The sequence below is a fragment of the Neolamprologus brichardi genome, chromosome 15 (assembly GCF_056152115.1).
Source record: "Neolamprologus brichardi isolate AB-2024 chromosome 15, ASM5615211v1, whole genome shotgun sequence".
In the NCBI taxonomy this organism is placed as follows: domain Eukaryota; kingdom Metazoa; phylum Chordata; class Actinopteri; order Cichliformes; family Cichlidae; genus Neolamprologus; species Neolamprologus brichardi.
The window spans coordinates 23,527,585-23,540,619 of NC_142118.1; the positions used below are offsets into that span (position 1 = coordinate 23,527,585).

At 41.6% G+C, this 13,035-nt stretch overlaps 1 protein-coding gene across 4 annotated transcripts in view; it reads left to right on the plus strand.

Moving 5' to 3' along the window:
• Positions 1-502: 502 nt before the first annotated feature.
• mei4 (meiosis-specific, MEI4 homolog (S. cerevisiae)) overlaps positions 503-13,035 on the plus strand; it is a 71,847-nt gene continuing 59,314 nt past the window's right edge. For all 4 annotated transcript variants that reach the window (XR_015720719.1, XM_006793469.2, XM_006793470.2 and 1 more), the window contains exons 1-3: positions 503-633; positions 1,655-1,900; positions 3,719-4,236. Coding sequence is in view for 3 of the 4 variants with exons in the window: in XM_006793469.2 (XP_006793532.2) it covers positions 606-633; positions 1,655-1,900; positions 3,719-4,236 (792 nt within the window). In the remaining variant the exon portion in view is untranslated. The remainder of the gene's footprint in view (positions 634-1,654; positions 1,901-3,718; positions 4,237-13,035) is intronic.

The window sequence follows — 13,035 nt, forward strand, 5'->3', positions numbered from 1 at the left end:
TTTAAAACTACTTATAAACACACACACACACAAAGTAACTCCACCAGAGTGCCTATTTCGGGTCACTTTTGCTGGTCCAAGCCCGGGTAAAGGAGCAGGGTTGGAATTATGACATTACAAAAAACAATAATAGCTAAAAGAAATTTAATTTGTAGTTCTAAATAAATTCTAAATGCATTTAGGACGTTTTTTACTCACTTTATGTCTCGTCCACGATGTTATTTCTCTCTCCAGCAGCATAGGTTACAATTACATTAGCATGACCAATTATGCAAATTAGGTGATGACATTATTTAGCACTTCTAGCACTTTTAGGACAACCAATAGCGATTTTCCTTACTGAGGAGTTGGCAACACTGAATGTGGAGTGAAGCGAAAAAAAGTGCGAGAGAGAGGGTGAGAGAATGAAAAAACAAACAAACCCCATGGCTGGCTGTAAGGAGCCGGCTCGCGTCGTTCACGTCAAAGACTCGGCTCTAAGAGCCATTTCGTTCCCAACCGACACATCACTACCATCTTTCTAGCTGCTGAAGCTAGGCTAGCTCTGAAAGTGAAGGACTTTCAGTTAAGTTTATTCGGAAGGTGAGGAGGACGGGCAGCGGCTAATGGAGAAAGAGGATGACGGCTTAACAGGTAAATCGTTATTTGTGTAGTTTGTATATCAGTTTGTTGAAGAGTGCAGAGAAAAATGGTGAACATTAGCTGGACTGTTAGCTGTGCAGCTAGTTAGGTCCCATTAGATTTTGTAGTTTGTAGTTTTAACTTCACCTGAAGCAAAGTTTCACTCAGTTTTAGTTCTCCTCTCAGCTAAGGGTATATTAAAATATAGAAAATAAAAACGGATGGATTCAGACTGTGTGAGCTGTAAATAAAGTCATGGGTTTATTTCTCTCTAGCACTTTATTAGCTGCCTGTCCAAAAATAGATGCATAATATATTTGGATAAAATTGGGACAAAATGATCACCACCACCACATGCAGCATGGAGGACATAATTTCATTGTATCGGTGAATAAATGGTTATATATTTTGTATTGTCCTGTGTACGGTCTATTATACTGTGGCTCATTGGATAAGCACTCAGTTAAAATGTGACAGAAGACACTCACTAAACTTAGTTTAGTTAACTTAAACTATAACAATTAAATAAATTAACACCTTCAAATGTAAAAACTAGACTATAAAGAACAGTAAAATTAGCAATTAACACTCAACAGAAAAAAGGAAAAATGTGTAATTTTTGTTAATTTGGCTTTAATATTTAAGTTCAGTCAGTAAAGAATTTTAATAAAATATAAGAAGTAAAAATATCCCCCCCCCAAAATGCATTAAAGGTAAAAGGAAAAAAAATCCAATGAGCAAAAAATGTAAATAATATCCAATAAAATTAAACCTAAGAAGTAAAATTAATTAAAGGGAAGTAGAAAAAACAAAAGTTAAAGTTTCACTTTTTTATTTTAAGTTAAAACTGAAAGAAAATATAATTAAACCTATTTAAAATAGAGATATTATTTAAAATAAACACACATTAAATATGCTTAACCTAATAAAACTATGTTTCTAATAACATTTCTACATTCTACATTCATGCAGTTAGTCAGCCCATCAGTTTTTGGGATGTGGACTTCCTGAAATATTCGCCCCTGTCTTTTAGGACTGAGTCGAGCCGAGTGGTTTTCCACGCAGGCTAAAGTGGCGGTGGCGGTGGCTTTAATAAGAAACCGCCCCCCGGGTATGAGCGGCAGGCAGTACGCCGAGGCTCTGGGCTGCAGGCTGAGGAGTCAGGATGAAGGCTGGAAGAAGAAAGCAGAGGAGCTGCAGCGGGAGGTGCTGAGGCTGCGGCAGGAAGCACTGATCGCCACAGCGACGTGCGCCTCAAAGAGCAGCACGCAGGTGGCAGGTAGGCCTTCCTCCAGAGTCAGCTCACTGAAGTCAGAGTGGCTTATTAGTATAATTAATGAAGAGTTTTAAATTTGAATTAAATCCTGTAGAAATGCTGCTTATTTACAGAGTCTACTTCTAAAACTCTATATGGCACATTTATATGCGCTCTCCTTCTTTCCACACTTACTGCCCATCATTCCTCTTTTATGTGGGAGACCTGTAGCTGCCTGCTGGTTCTCGCCAGGTGCCATGACAGGTTTAAATGATGATATCATTCATTTCCCATACCTGAATGAATCCTGGTTCCCAACAGAGGCTCCATCTTTTTGTCATTTAACAGACTGTTGCATAGAAAAACATAAAGAGCTGTAAATAGAGCCACCTTTATGACACCTTTTGTTTCAAGGAAAACGTTTGTCCTCCTAAATCTAAACCTCAAGGGCCATAGGGAGACATTTAGGGCTACCGAGGTGCCTCTGCTGTCAGGGTTACGAGGTAAGATGGCTGTAATTCTGAGAGCAGAAGCCCACTGATCTGTTTTTAGAGACCTTTAAAACAACAAAGCATCAGGGTTCATCTCAAGGTCAAAAATGAAGTTTTACCTCTGAGAAACTCTTAAACGTACACTTTAAGTAAATACATATTTATACAAAATTAGACTATCAGTCTGGCCCCTAATGTTTCTTCATTAGATACTATAAATGCAACACCATTAACAATAATGTTCTAAAAGTATTTAAAACAGTTTCCCTCTTTAAAAAAATGAGGTGTTTAGAGGTGTGAGCTCTCGACGTTTTTGAGTGTGAAGAAGAGCACAAGCTGAAACATAAACTCCAGTTTATGAGACGTCGGCACCTTGTAACTTCCAAGGTCGACAGTAAAATTCAGCTGAAGGCAGCTTGGTGACAGATTGTCTTGACGACGGGGATCATATTTGAAATAAGTGACTGTGATTATCTTCTTTATGGCATAATTACATGATTATTATACTATTTATATTAAACCAAGCCATACATATGCTGCCAGTATTGCCCCGCCCACAGGCCGCGATGGCCTCCTGCTCCAAAACCGCTTTATTGATGAGACCTGACCTTCATTCGCCTTTTAACTTAAAGCCTCTGAACAGCTTTCTCATCATGTTTTCAGTAGAAGTCATCGAGATATATCTTTTTACTTAATTATTAGTGACATCACAGATACTATATGCTATCCATGCATCAGCTGCATCCTTTCCATAGATGTGAGATTGTGCTTTAATTTGTCTATACTCTCTGTTTTAGTTCATGTTTTTAAACAATGTGTTCATCCATCCATCTTTTTAGCTGCTTTATCTGTGATGTCAGCTTGAATAGGGTTACCAGAGGGATCGAAGGGGCTGATGTTTGACTTTAATGTTCAGTGTGTGACTGATTCAGTAAAAGGACTAGATGATACAATCCATGATAATGTACTGGTTCGAATGGAGAAAGTCTTGAGGGATGGCTGTTTTGAGGAAAGGCAGCCCAGAAACTTTACCAGCGAGACACATTGTTGTGTGCCTCAACTTCACAGGATGTTTTGGTCTTTTACCCAAGCTAATCTGCCATTTTTCTACCTTCCTTGGTTAGGTTTAGGGATTAGAGTTCTGATCTATATTATCATATTAAACTTTGGGACACATTGTCAGTAGTGGACCTTGGATTCATCGGGTGTTTCGGTCATTATCACTAGACAACCTCAGAATTCAGATGTTAAAATACCAAATTAACGTAAACACACACACAAACCCATTGAGGCAGCAGGAAACGAACATGCTGTGCGCTCTATTCATTCTTTTGTGTAATTCTTTTTGCAGACAGCAGCAAGATGGATGACCCTTCCCAGGATTTGTTTGGTCCGGGAAGAGTGGAGTTCAGCGAAGAACATCAACAAGACTGTGACTCAGAGACTCCCAAGCTCTTCCTGCATAAAGCCGAGCCTGCCGCCGCTTCCTCTCCACCGCTGGTTCCCTGCAGTCACCGTGATGAAGCCGCGCTGCATCCTCATGTGCAGTTCATGCAGTCGATGTGTGCCCTGCACCGAGTGGATGGGAACAGCAGAGGAGTGGAAGCTCTGTGGTTCGGGTGTGATGGAGACGTGGGGTCAGTACTCGCTGACACCGTGTGCCAGCTCCTTGACTCTGTGGCGGCCGCCTGCAGGGATTCTTCCACGCTGGGATCACACAACCTCCTCCTGAAGGCCTGCCAGATCGCTGCCCAAGCGATGGACCTCTACTGCTCCCTGCAGCTGCCGTCGGCTGAGCTCGTGAGACGTGTGGAAGAGCCACTGAGGAAGCTGAGCAGGATGCTGCTGCACAGTGATTGGCCCGACGGGGTGAGTACAGGAAAACCTTCCCCAAGGTTAGAGCTGTACAGTTACAGGTTTAAGCTTCTCAGTGCGGGCTGGAGAGGGTTTGCTCTGTTTGAGACTCCATAATTTACACAGTCGCTTTGTTTACAGAAGCTTTGAGCTATTTTACAGTTTTAGTTTAGTCTGCAATGATCCGCAGATTCAAAGAGATTTTTTCTTTACATTCTTTTGCTGTCTCACCAAACCTTTCCCAACTTCCTGGATTTAGTTTTTGGGTGTGTTTGTTTTCATTAACTTGTTGCCTGAAAATGGACATGTCCTCATCGTTTTCTGTTTAGTTTCCGCCTCAGGACAGCCTGTGTGAATGTGTGTGTGAATGGGTGAATGACTGAATGTAGTGTAAAGCGCTTTGGGGTAGGGCTGCTCAATTAATCAAATTTTAATCACGATTACGATCTGGGCTTTCAACGATCATTAAAAATGACTGAGCCGATTATTAGCCCCTCCCTCGTGCTTTACTCTCGCGCTGCTCCGTGTGGCAAATCGAGCGCACCTCTCTGCATTTCGAACACGCGTCACAACAATTAAGAGGACCCGAGGGAAGCTCAGAAAGCTAAGCAGAAGTTATTTGGAGAGGAGAGTGACTGCCGTTGGTTGAAAAGAGAGGTAAAAAAAACTTCAGTGGTGTGGAAACATTATGGGTTCGCGGAGTCAGACGTGGATCAAGTAGACATAGTATGTAAACTTTGCTACGGTGTAGTAGCTGCACCACAGAGCAACACTGCAAAGTTCACTAAACATAGATGTTTACATTTTTCATTTATGTCTTATATTGCAAACATTTGCACTGTTATCAGTATTTTCACACTATTTTATATTATTATATTATATTATTATAAGTCATTATTCAATACATTGTTATTGTTAACCCTTTAAAGCCGGTCAGAGCAGCACGCTCTGTTTTGTGTAACTATTTTTAAATCCCTGTAGAACCTGAACCACGTAAGCTAGCGCAATAATTTTTTTTGCATATGAAACCAGAGGAGTTGTACTTACATCTTATGCCATCAGCTTGTCCTAAGTCACGGTTTCCTTCCACACATAGCTTTGCAAAAATTGCATAAAAAGCGCTTGCAGGAACAAAAACATAATATTCCAGAAACACGCTTTGCCAATCCGATCAGCTGTTCGTAACACTTCCCACATTGAAAAAGATGTCAATGCGAACTATCACATGTCCGCTATTTCCTGCCCGAAACCGTAAGTGACGTCATTTTCGCGGAAATTGTAGTTTTTTACTTGTAGGCCTTAAAAGCCTATACTGGTGTTTTTATAAGTCATGTTTGACTTTTCTGAATAGTTTCTGGGATGCTTAGAACTCGAATTGCACTGCTGGAAATAGTTTATTTTGATGCACATGCTGTTTTCTTTGCAAATTTGCATCATAGGATTGTTTTTCATTTTTCCTGCAGTATATAAAAATTGCTGTATCTCCAAAATAAAACTATGAAGACACTCAAAATAAATTTTCTGTTGTTGTAAGCTATTTTTTGCAAGTTTTTTGTATTTAAAGTTTTGAGGGATAAACCTCTTAAATTTCTCCAAGTGAAAAAAAACAAAAATGATTTTCAATTCTTTGTAGTTTATTGCACTTTTTTGCAATTAATGTAGTTACTATGGACTTAATACATACATATTATTAAAATATGGGCTATAACAGTTGTATTGATGTGTAGCAACTTGAAATGCTCCCACAAATGGCACTATAGCATGTAAAAACATAATGTAAGCTCTGGCGGACTTGATTCTATGGTAGGTCTTAAAGGGTTAAATAAATATCGTCAAATAATCGAGATCTCAATTTCAGTGAAAATAATTGTGATTATCATTTTTGCCATAATCGAGCAGCCCTACTTTGAGGTCCTTAGGGACTAAGTAAAGCGCTATACAAATACCGGCCATTTACCATTTGCAGGCCATTTACAACAAACGCTCCCAGTTTGGAGACCAGTTGGACTGTTGTGTGTTGAGCCATTGCTGGCTTTCAGTATGCCAGTCAGTTATGACTGGAGCCAGTCGTCTCCTCTTTTCAGCTGCAGTAATCGTGGGTAGTTTGGCTTCAGCCCAGTGCTGTGAGTGTGTATCGTGGGGAGTTTCTTTGTTTCATGCAGCAGAGATCTGCAGAGTAACTGGCAGACAGAGCAGCACAGAAGAATGAATGATGGTGAAAGTCACAGTAAAAACCACAGTGTCTTTGTTTGGAGATGTTCAGGGGCACCACTGATGTCCTAAACTAAAGTCAGCCTCACAGATGAAGTTTCACACTTCTTTTATGACAACATCGGCAAAGTATGTGAAGAGTTTGGACACCAACATGGAGAAAAGACTACAGCCCCCAAAATGTGCTTACTGTAATCACGTCTCATCGATGTGTTTTTGCACTGTAGTTTTTCTTTTGTGATCTTTTCTGTTTGGGTATTTTGTGTGAAAAGTGCTCAAAAACAGGCTCATGCTAGCGGTTTCATTCACACGGGGATCATCTCCTTCGTCTTTGTGTCATTTTCTGTCTTTAAACTAAAAGCGGTGCAGACTTTTTTTCTTCTGCACATTTACTTTTCAGGGCTGCACCTCCCTTCAGGTCATTTAGTTTTACACTAACATCACCCAAATGCCAGCTTCCCAAGAGGCTATTATTATATTTAATTTTGGGGGGGTTTGTGTGAAAATATTTGTTGATTCATCTGAATGTAGTCTCCAGCAGCAGCAGAGAGCTCAGAGGCAAATGTAAAAAATGATCATTAGTCCAGTGAACCACCAACAACCACAGAGTGTGATTAGGGGTGAAAGAGACGCGTCGCTGGGGTGGATTTAAAAGCCGGCTCTGCAAACAGCACAACTGTTTTCAGTCTCTCCAGTTTTTCTTTTGATCAATTCCTCTGTAAAAAACAGAAAAAAGAAAGAAAAGACTCAATTACAAAGATATAAAAGAGAGGAGCAACTCTGAGGCTCTCAGGGAGGCTGCGAGTGGCGGTAGCAACGCAGATATTTGTTGTTCAGAGAGGTCACATGTTGCTGTGTTTGTTTTCATCCTCATGAAACTGGAGCTTTTTCTTTTTCCCACATGAACTCTGAACAGTGTTTGTTCGATGTTGCTCTGCCGTAAGTGTACACAGTTCGACATAACCGGTGGCCCGATGTCCAGTTTACTGGACACTAAACCTGGATGCACTACAGTCGACATCAAAACCTTCACATGTAAAAAAATTACAGTGGGGCAAAAAAGTATTTAGTCAGCCACCGATTGTGCAAGTTCCCCCACTTAAAATGATGACAGAGGTCAGTAATTTGCACCAGAGGTACACTTCAACTGTGAGAGACAGAATGTGAAAAAAAATCCATGAATTCACATGGTAGGATTTGTAAAGAATTTATTCGTAAATCAGGGTGGAAAATAAGTATTTGGTCACCTCAAACAAGGAAAATCCCTGGCTCTCACAGACCTGTAACGTCTTCTGTAAGAAGCTTTTCTGTCCCCCACTCGTTACCTGTATGAATGGCACCTGTTTGACCTCATCATCTGTATAAAAGACACCTGTCCACAGCCTCAACCAGTCAGACTCCAAACTCCGCCATGGCCAAGACCAAAGAGCTTTCGAAGGACACCAGGAAAAGAATTGTAGACCTGCACCAGACTGGGAAGAGTGAATCTACAATAGGCAAGCAGCTTGGTGTGAAAAAATCAACTGTGGGAGCAATCATCAGAAAATGGAAGACATACAAGACCACTGATAATCTCCCTCGATCTGGGGCTCCACGCAAGATCTCATCCCGTGGGTCAAAATGATCATGAGAACGGTGAGCAAAGATCCCAGAACCACACGGGGGGACCTGGTGAATGACCTGCAGAGAGCTGGGACCAAAGTAACAAAGGTCACCATCAGTAACACACTACAACGGCAGGGAATCAAATCCCGCAGTGCCAGACGTGTTCCGCTGCTGAAGCCAGTGCATGTCCAGGCCCGTCTGAAGTTTGCCAGAGAGCACATGGATGATACAGCAGAGGATTGGGAGAATGTCATGTGGTCAGATGAAACCAAAGTAGAACTTTTTGGTATAAACTCAACTCGTCGTGTTTGGAGGAAGAAGAATACTGAGTTGCATCCCAAGAACACCATACCTACTGTGAAGCATGGGGGTGGAAACATCATGCTATGGGGCTGTTTTTCTGCCAAGGGGACAGGACGACTGATCCGTGTTAAGGACAGAATGAATGGGGCCAAGTATCGTGAGATTTTGAGCCAAAACCTCCTTCCATCAGTGAGAACTTTGAAGATGAAACGAGGCTGGGTCTTCCAACATGACAATAATCCAAAACACACCGCCCGGGCAACAAAGGAGTGGCTCCGTAAGAAGCATTTGAAAGTCCTGGAGTGGCCTAGCCAGTCTCCAGACCTCAACCCCATAGAAAATCTGTGGCGGGAGTTGAAAGTCCGTGTTGCTCGGCGACAGCCCCAAAACATCACTGCTCTTGAGAAGATCTGCATGCAGGAATGGGCCAAAATACCAGCTGCTGTGTGTGCAAACCTGGTAAAGACCTATAGTAAACGTTTGACCTCTGTTATTGCCAACAAAGGTTATGTTACAAAGTATTGAGTTGTATTTTTGTTATTGACCAAATACTTATTTTCCACCCTGATTTACGAATAAATTCTTTACAAATCCTACCATGTGAATTCATGGATTTTTTTTTCACATTCTGTCTCTCACAGTTGAAGTGTACCTCTGGTGCAAATTACTGACCTCTGTCATCATTTTAAGTGGGGGAACTTGCACAATCGGTGGCTGACTAAATACTTTTTTGCCCCACTGTATATTTCCTCCAACCAAGGTGAAGAGAAACATCCAGCCACCACTGTTTTGTGTTATACAGCAAAATAAATGAAAAGCTAAAGCTCTCTGTATGCAGATGAAGTTTTATTTCTCCAGTCTCTTAATTCCTCATATTTCTTGTAAACTTTGCTGCAGTCCAACAGCAGCTGTCCTCCTTCTTTCTAGTAGAAGTGCCTGCAGCCAACAGGGGTGACTGAAAGCTGCAGTTGGTCAGTTATTTGCAGATGTTTATAGATTAATAATAGAAGACTGATAGGATGTGTAGTGGGGGTCACAGGTCAGGTGTATTTTCATTACTGAAAATCCTCGGCTTGCTTTGGATGAGGAACTATGAATTAAAGTGTGAGTAACACTGAAGTGCTGCCAGTCAAATGCACTTGATTGATTTATAATCAGTAACTGTGAACACATACTGTAAAACGGCTGCTGTATGTGCTTACAGCAGTTTGCTGATCTGCAGCATTCAGTTGCTACATTGGATTAGACATCCCAGCAGATTAACCCTGAGGTCAAACTGTGCAAAACAGCAAAAGACCCAAGAGCTCCATCTGAGACTCTACCAGCCTCAGTCAGCCTGTGGGAGGTTAAAGTTCACGAAAAAGACTGAACAAGTACGGCCTGGTTGGAATGGCAGCCATATCCTTGCTCTAAGCTTCCTGGAGCCATTTAACAGAAATGAAAATAATAAAAACTGTTAATACATCAAACAGATGTAGAGAAAGAGAGAGCATTACAGCACATCTAACCAGCATGTCTGAAGATTCAGAGAAGTCATGTGATTGTAAATGATTTACATTTACAATTTTATTCTGCGCTTTATTTGCATGTCTACAACTTCACATCTCAAATTTGTGTTTTGTTTGCTAACAAGATTTTCTGAGCATTAAAACTGTTAATGCAGTGTCCAGGATTTTCCTGCACTGAGGTTCACGCCAGGGCGCTGACAGGAGTTTGTTTTAGCTGAAACAACAAAAAGTCTTATTTGTACAAGTGTTTCCTGTCAGTACAATCCAGGCTTCAGCACACAGTCATATATAAATATATGTAGTGTTACCTCAGATACCTCATCCATTACAGTAACCTTGTGCAGCAGTGTCGACATTATGACATTGAACCTTCTTTCAAAGCCGGCCGAGTCCATAATGGGGAACGCTGCTTTTAACACATGACACCGTCCTGGCAGGTCCTGGCTGCCGGGAAATGGAGATGAAAGTGAGCTGAGCAGCGAAAAATGAAGTTATCCCGTCTGAACGCTCAGGGAAAAAATTGCTTGTTCAACCAAGATGGCTGCAGGCAATTTCTTCTCGCTGCTTGTCGGGACTTACGCTGAAGAAACAGGAGTTTCCCTGTGAGATATTTAGTGGTTGTCGGTTTAAAGGAAGAGGGTGTGAAATCATTTCAGTTTAACGAGAACTTAAATGTCCCAGCAGAGATGCGCTGCTGTGCAGCCTTACAGGACTGATAATCACAATAATGCAGAGTGAATTCAAACTGAGCGACATCAGCCGGAAGAACGGGGTTTAACTACGACACCAGCAGCAGCGCTTGATCATTTTAAAAGTATGTGATATATGTAATGGGCACATTTGATCTGTTTAAGCTACACTCGCATTAAAACAAATTTAGCCTGGAGAGCCTCAAAATTGTAATTCTTATTTATCATTGCTGTTAGTGATTCTTTACAATCTATGAATGTAAACCTGTGTAGCCACTACACTAAAAAACGTAAACATCAAAAATCAGTAGTTGCACTGAAAGTAGTTGCAGCGACCAACAGACCATCCGGAGGTTGAGCATTTAACACCTTTGCCTGGCAAACTGTCTCCAAACAATCACTGTCTGAATCGGACTGACTGCAGTCACTCTGAGACATTGGTAAAGGTTTGCAAATAACTGCCGTCTGATGTAGAAATGTAGAGAGTTTGCCAAGAAACTGCAACTACTCAGGGTCAGCCTGCACCGACGAGTACAGCTTATCTCTTTGCATTGGGGGACTGAACTGGCCATATTTCTGTATATAAGCAAGGCTGCTGAGATCCTGTTGATTTGCAGTTAGGAGGCCGTCACTGACAGCAGCATGGCCAAGCTGGTGACCACCATGAGGAGGAGGTGCCAGGCGTTTTTGGCTGTGTGCGGTTCTTCCACATGCTACTGATCCCCTTTATGGAGAATTTTCTCTTTCAGATCTCTGAGGTTCTGGCTGTGAATTTTTGCTAATGCAGACAGCAACAGATTTGTGATTTTTCACTGATTTATCACATTTAATGACCGTACTAGCAGAACCAGATTGCATGCAGTTGCCAGCTTGACCCCATTCAGTCAAGAAACTGATAGCTGACTGATTCTGTTATTTTTATGTTTTATCAACATCTTCATTAGGGATGGGTATTGATAAGATTTTCACGATTCCGATTCCATTTTCGATTCTGTTTAACGATTCGATTCTTTATCGATTCCCTTATCGATTATTTTTAAAAAAGGAGAACACTAAGGTCGATTAGCTTAGAACTTTGTTTTATATCTTCTCTTTGGACAACATAGAAATTTAGTAACATGGTCTTACAAACCCAACAGTGAGATCTTAAGAGATCTTTAAGAGATCCAGCCTATGGCTCTTCAATAGGGTGTCACGGGGTCCCTGGGGAAAAAAATTGTAAATGTAAAATAATAAAATAAATATTCTTCTGTAGCAATAACAAAGTATAACATAAATTATTCTGTAGCAATTACACAAGAATATCCAGTAATGTCCCTGCCTACAATCAAACACATTCACTTTCCGAAAATTTGAGGGCATCTGCTGTGGCAAATGGGTGCAAGCCTTTTACCACAAACTTAGTCACTGCTCGGTGACATTCGTCTATCCTGGCCTGAAAGGAGACACTACCGGTAGACTGCAGCGACAACTGCCAGCGAGCGCCAGCCAGACTCTGTCTGTCTCTCTCATTATGGTCACCTAAATGCAACGCACAGTAATGGCAGGTCTTGTAATAAGGCAGATCGCGCTAATATAATTTGCACTGTTAGTTGATTATTTACCTGCCGCATTAACGGGAGAGGACGTGCAAACGTTACCGCTGCTGCGGATTCACGAGTCCGGAGCGGAATTAAAAACATGACATTCATTTAAGGTTATCGCGTGTTTTGTGAGCAAATGCTTTTGCATATTCGTAGTGTTTCCTCCCTTAAATGAAATATCTACTTTGCAAGTATTGCAAGTTGCCCTGTTGTTAGTCATCCGTTCTCGTAAAGTATAACCAAACTTTTGAGCGTTTGAGCCGCCATGTTTCCTGCCAGGTAAATGACGCTCCGCAACGTGGTGACGTCATTCGGGGCGACTGGAATCGATAAGGGAATCGTTTGCAAAAATGGCAAACAATTCCAAGGAATTGAAACAGTGGGAACCGGTTCTCAACAAGAACCGGTTTTCGATACCCATCCCTAATCTTCATGGAGCTAAAGTCGCTTTGAAAACGATGTGGTCCCCGTCTTCGAAGTGCCCATTTCACAGGGGGCGAGATTCAAAGTTTATTGCACACGGTTCCAGTAACTTCCCCCCCACTGTTGTCCCCAGTGTGACTCCAACTCAGAGCAAAAATCCTCTTTGATGGTTCGATTTGACCAATCAGTGATGCATGTGCAATCACTGTTTCTGATGTGCTCCCTTCTCTTTCAGTCTGGGTTTTGATATTTTCTTTTGCAGAATGAAGCAGCGCTCAGCACAGAGGTGTAAAGTTTCTCCTCTGAGTCAGACATGGTTATACACAGGCAGAGAAATAGCTTTTAAAATGTGATCGTTCTTCTGTAGGTGATGCAGTTCACTGAGCTCAGCTGGGCCCGTTCTTAAAATGCAGCAGCTCCAGGCTCTGGTGCACTCTGAGTGTTTAACTCATTAAAGCATTAAAAAGCAGCAGCAGATGATGATTTCTGGAA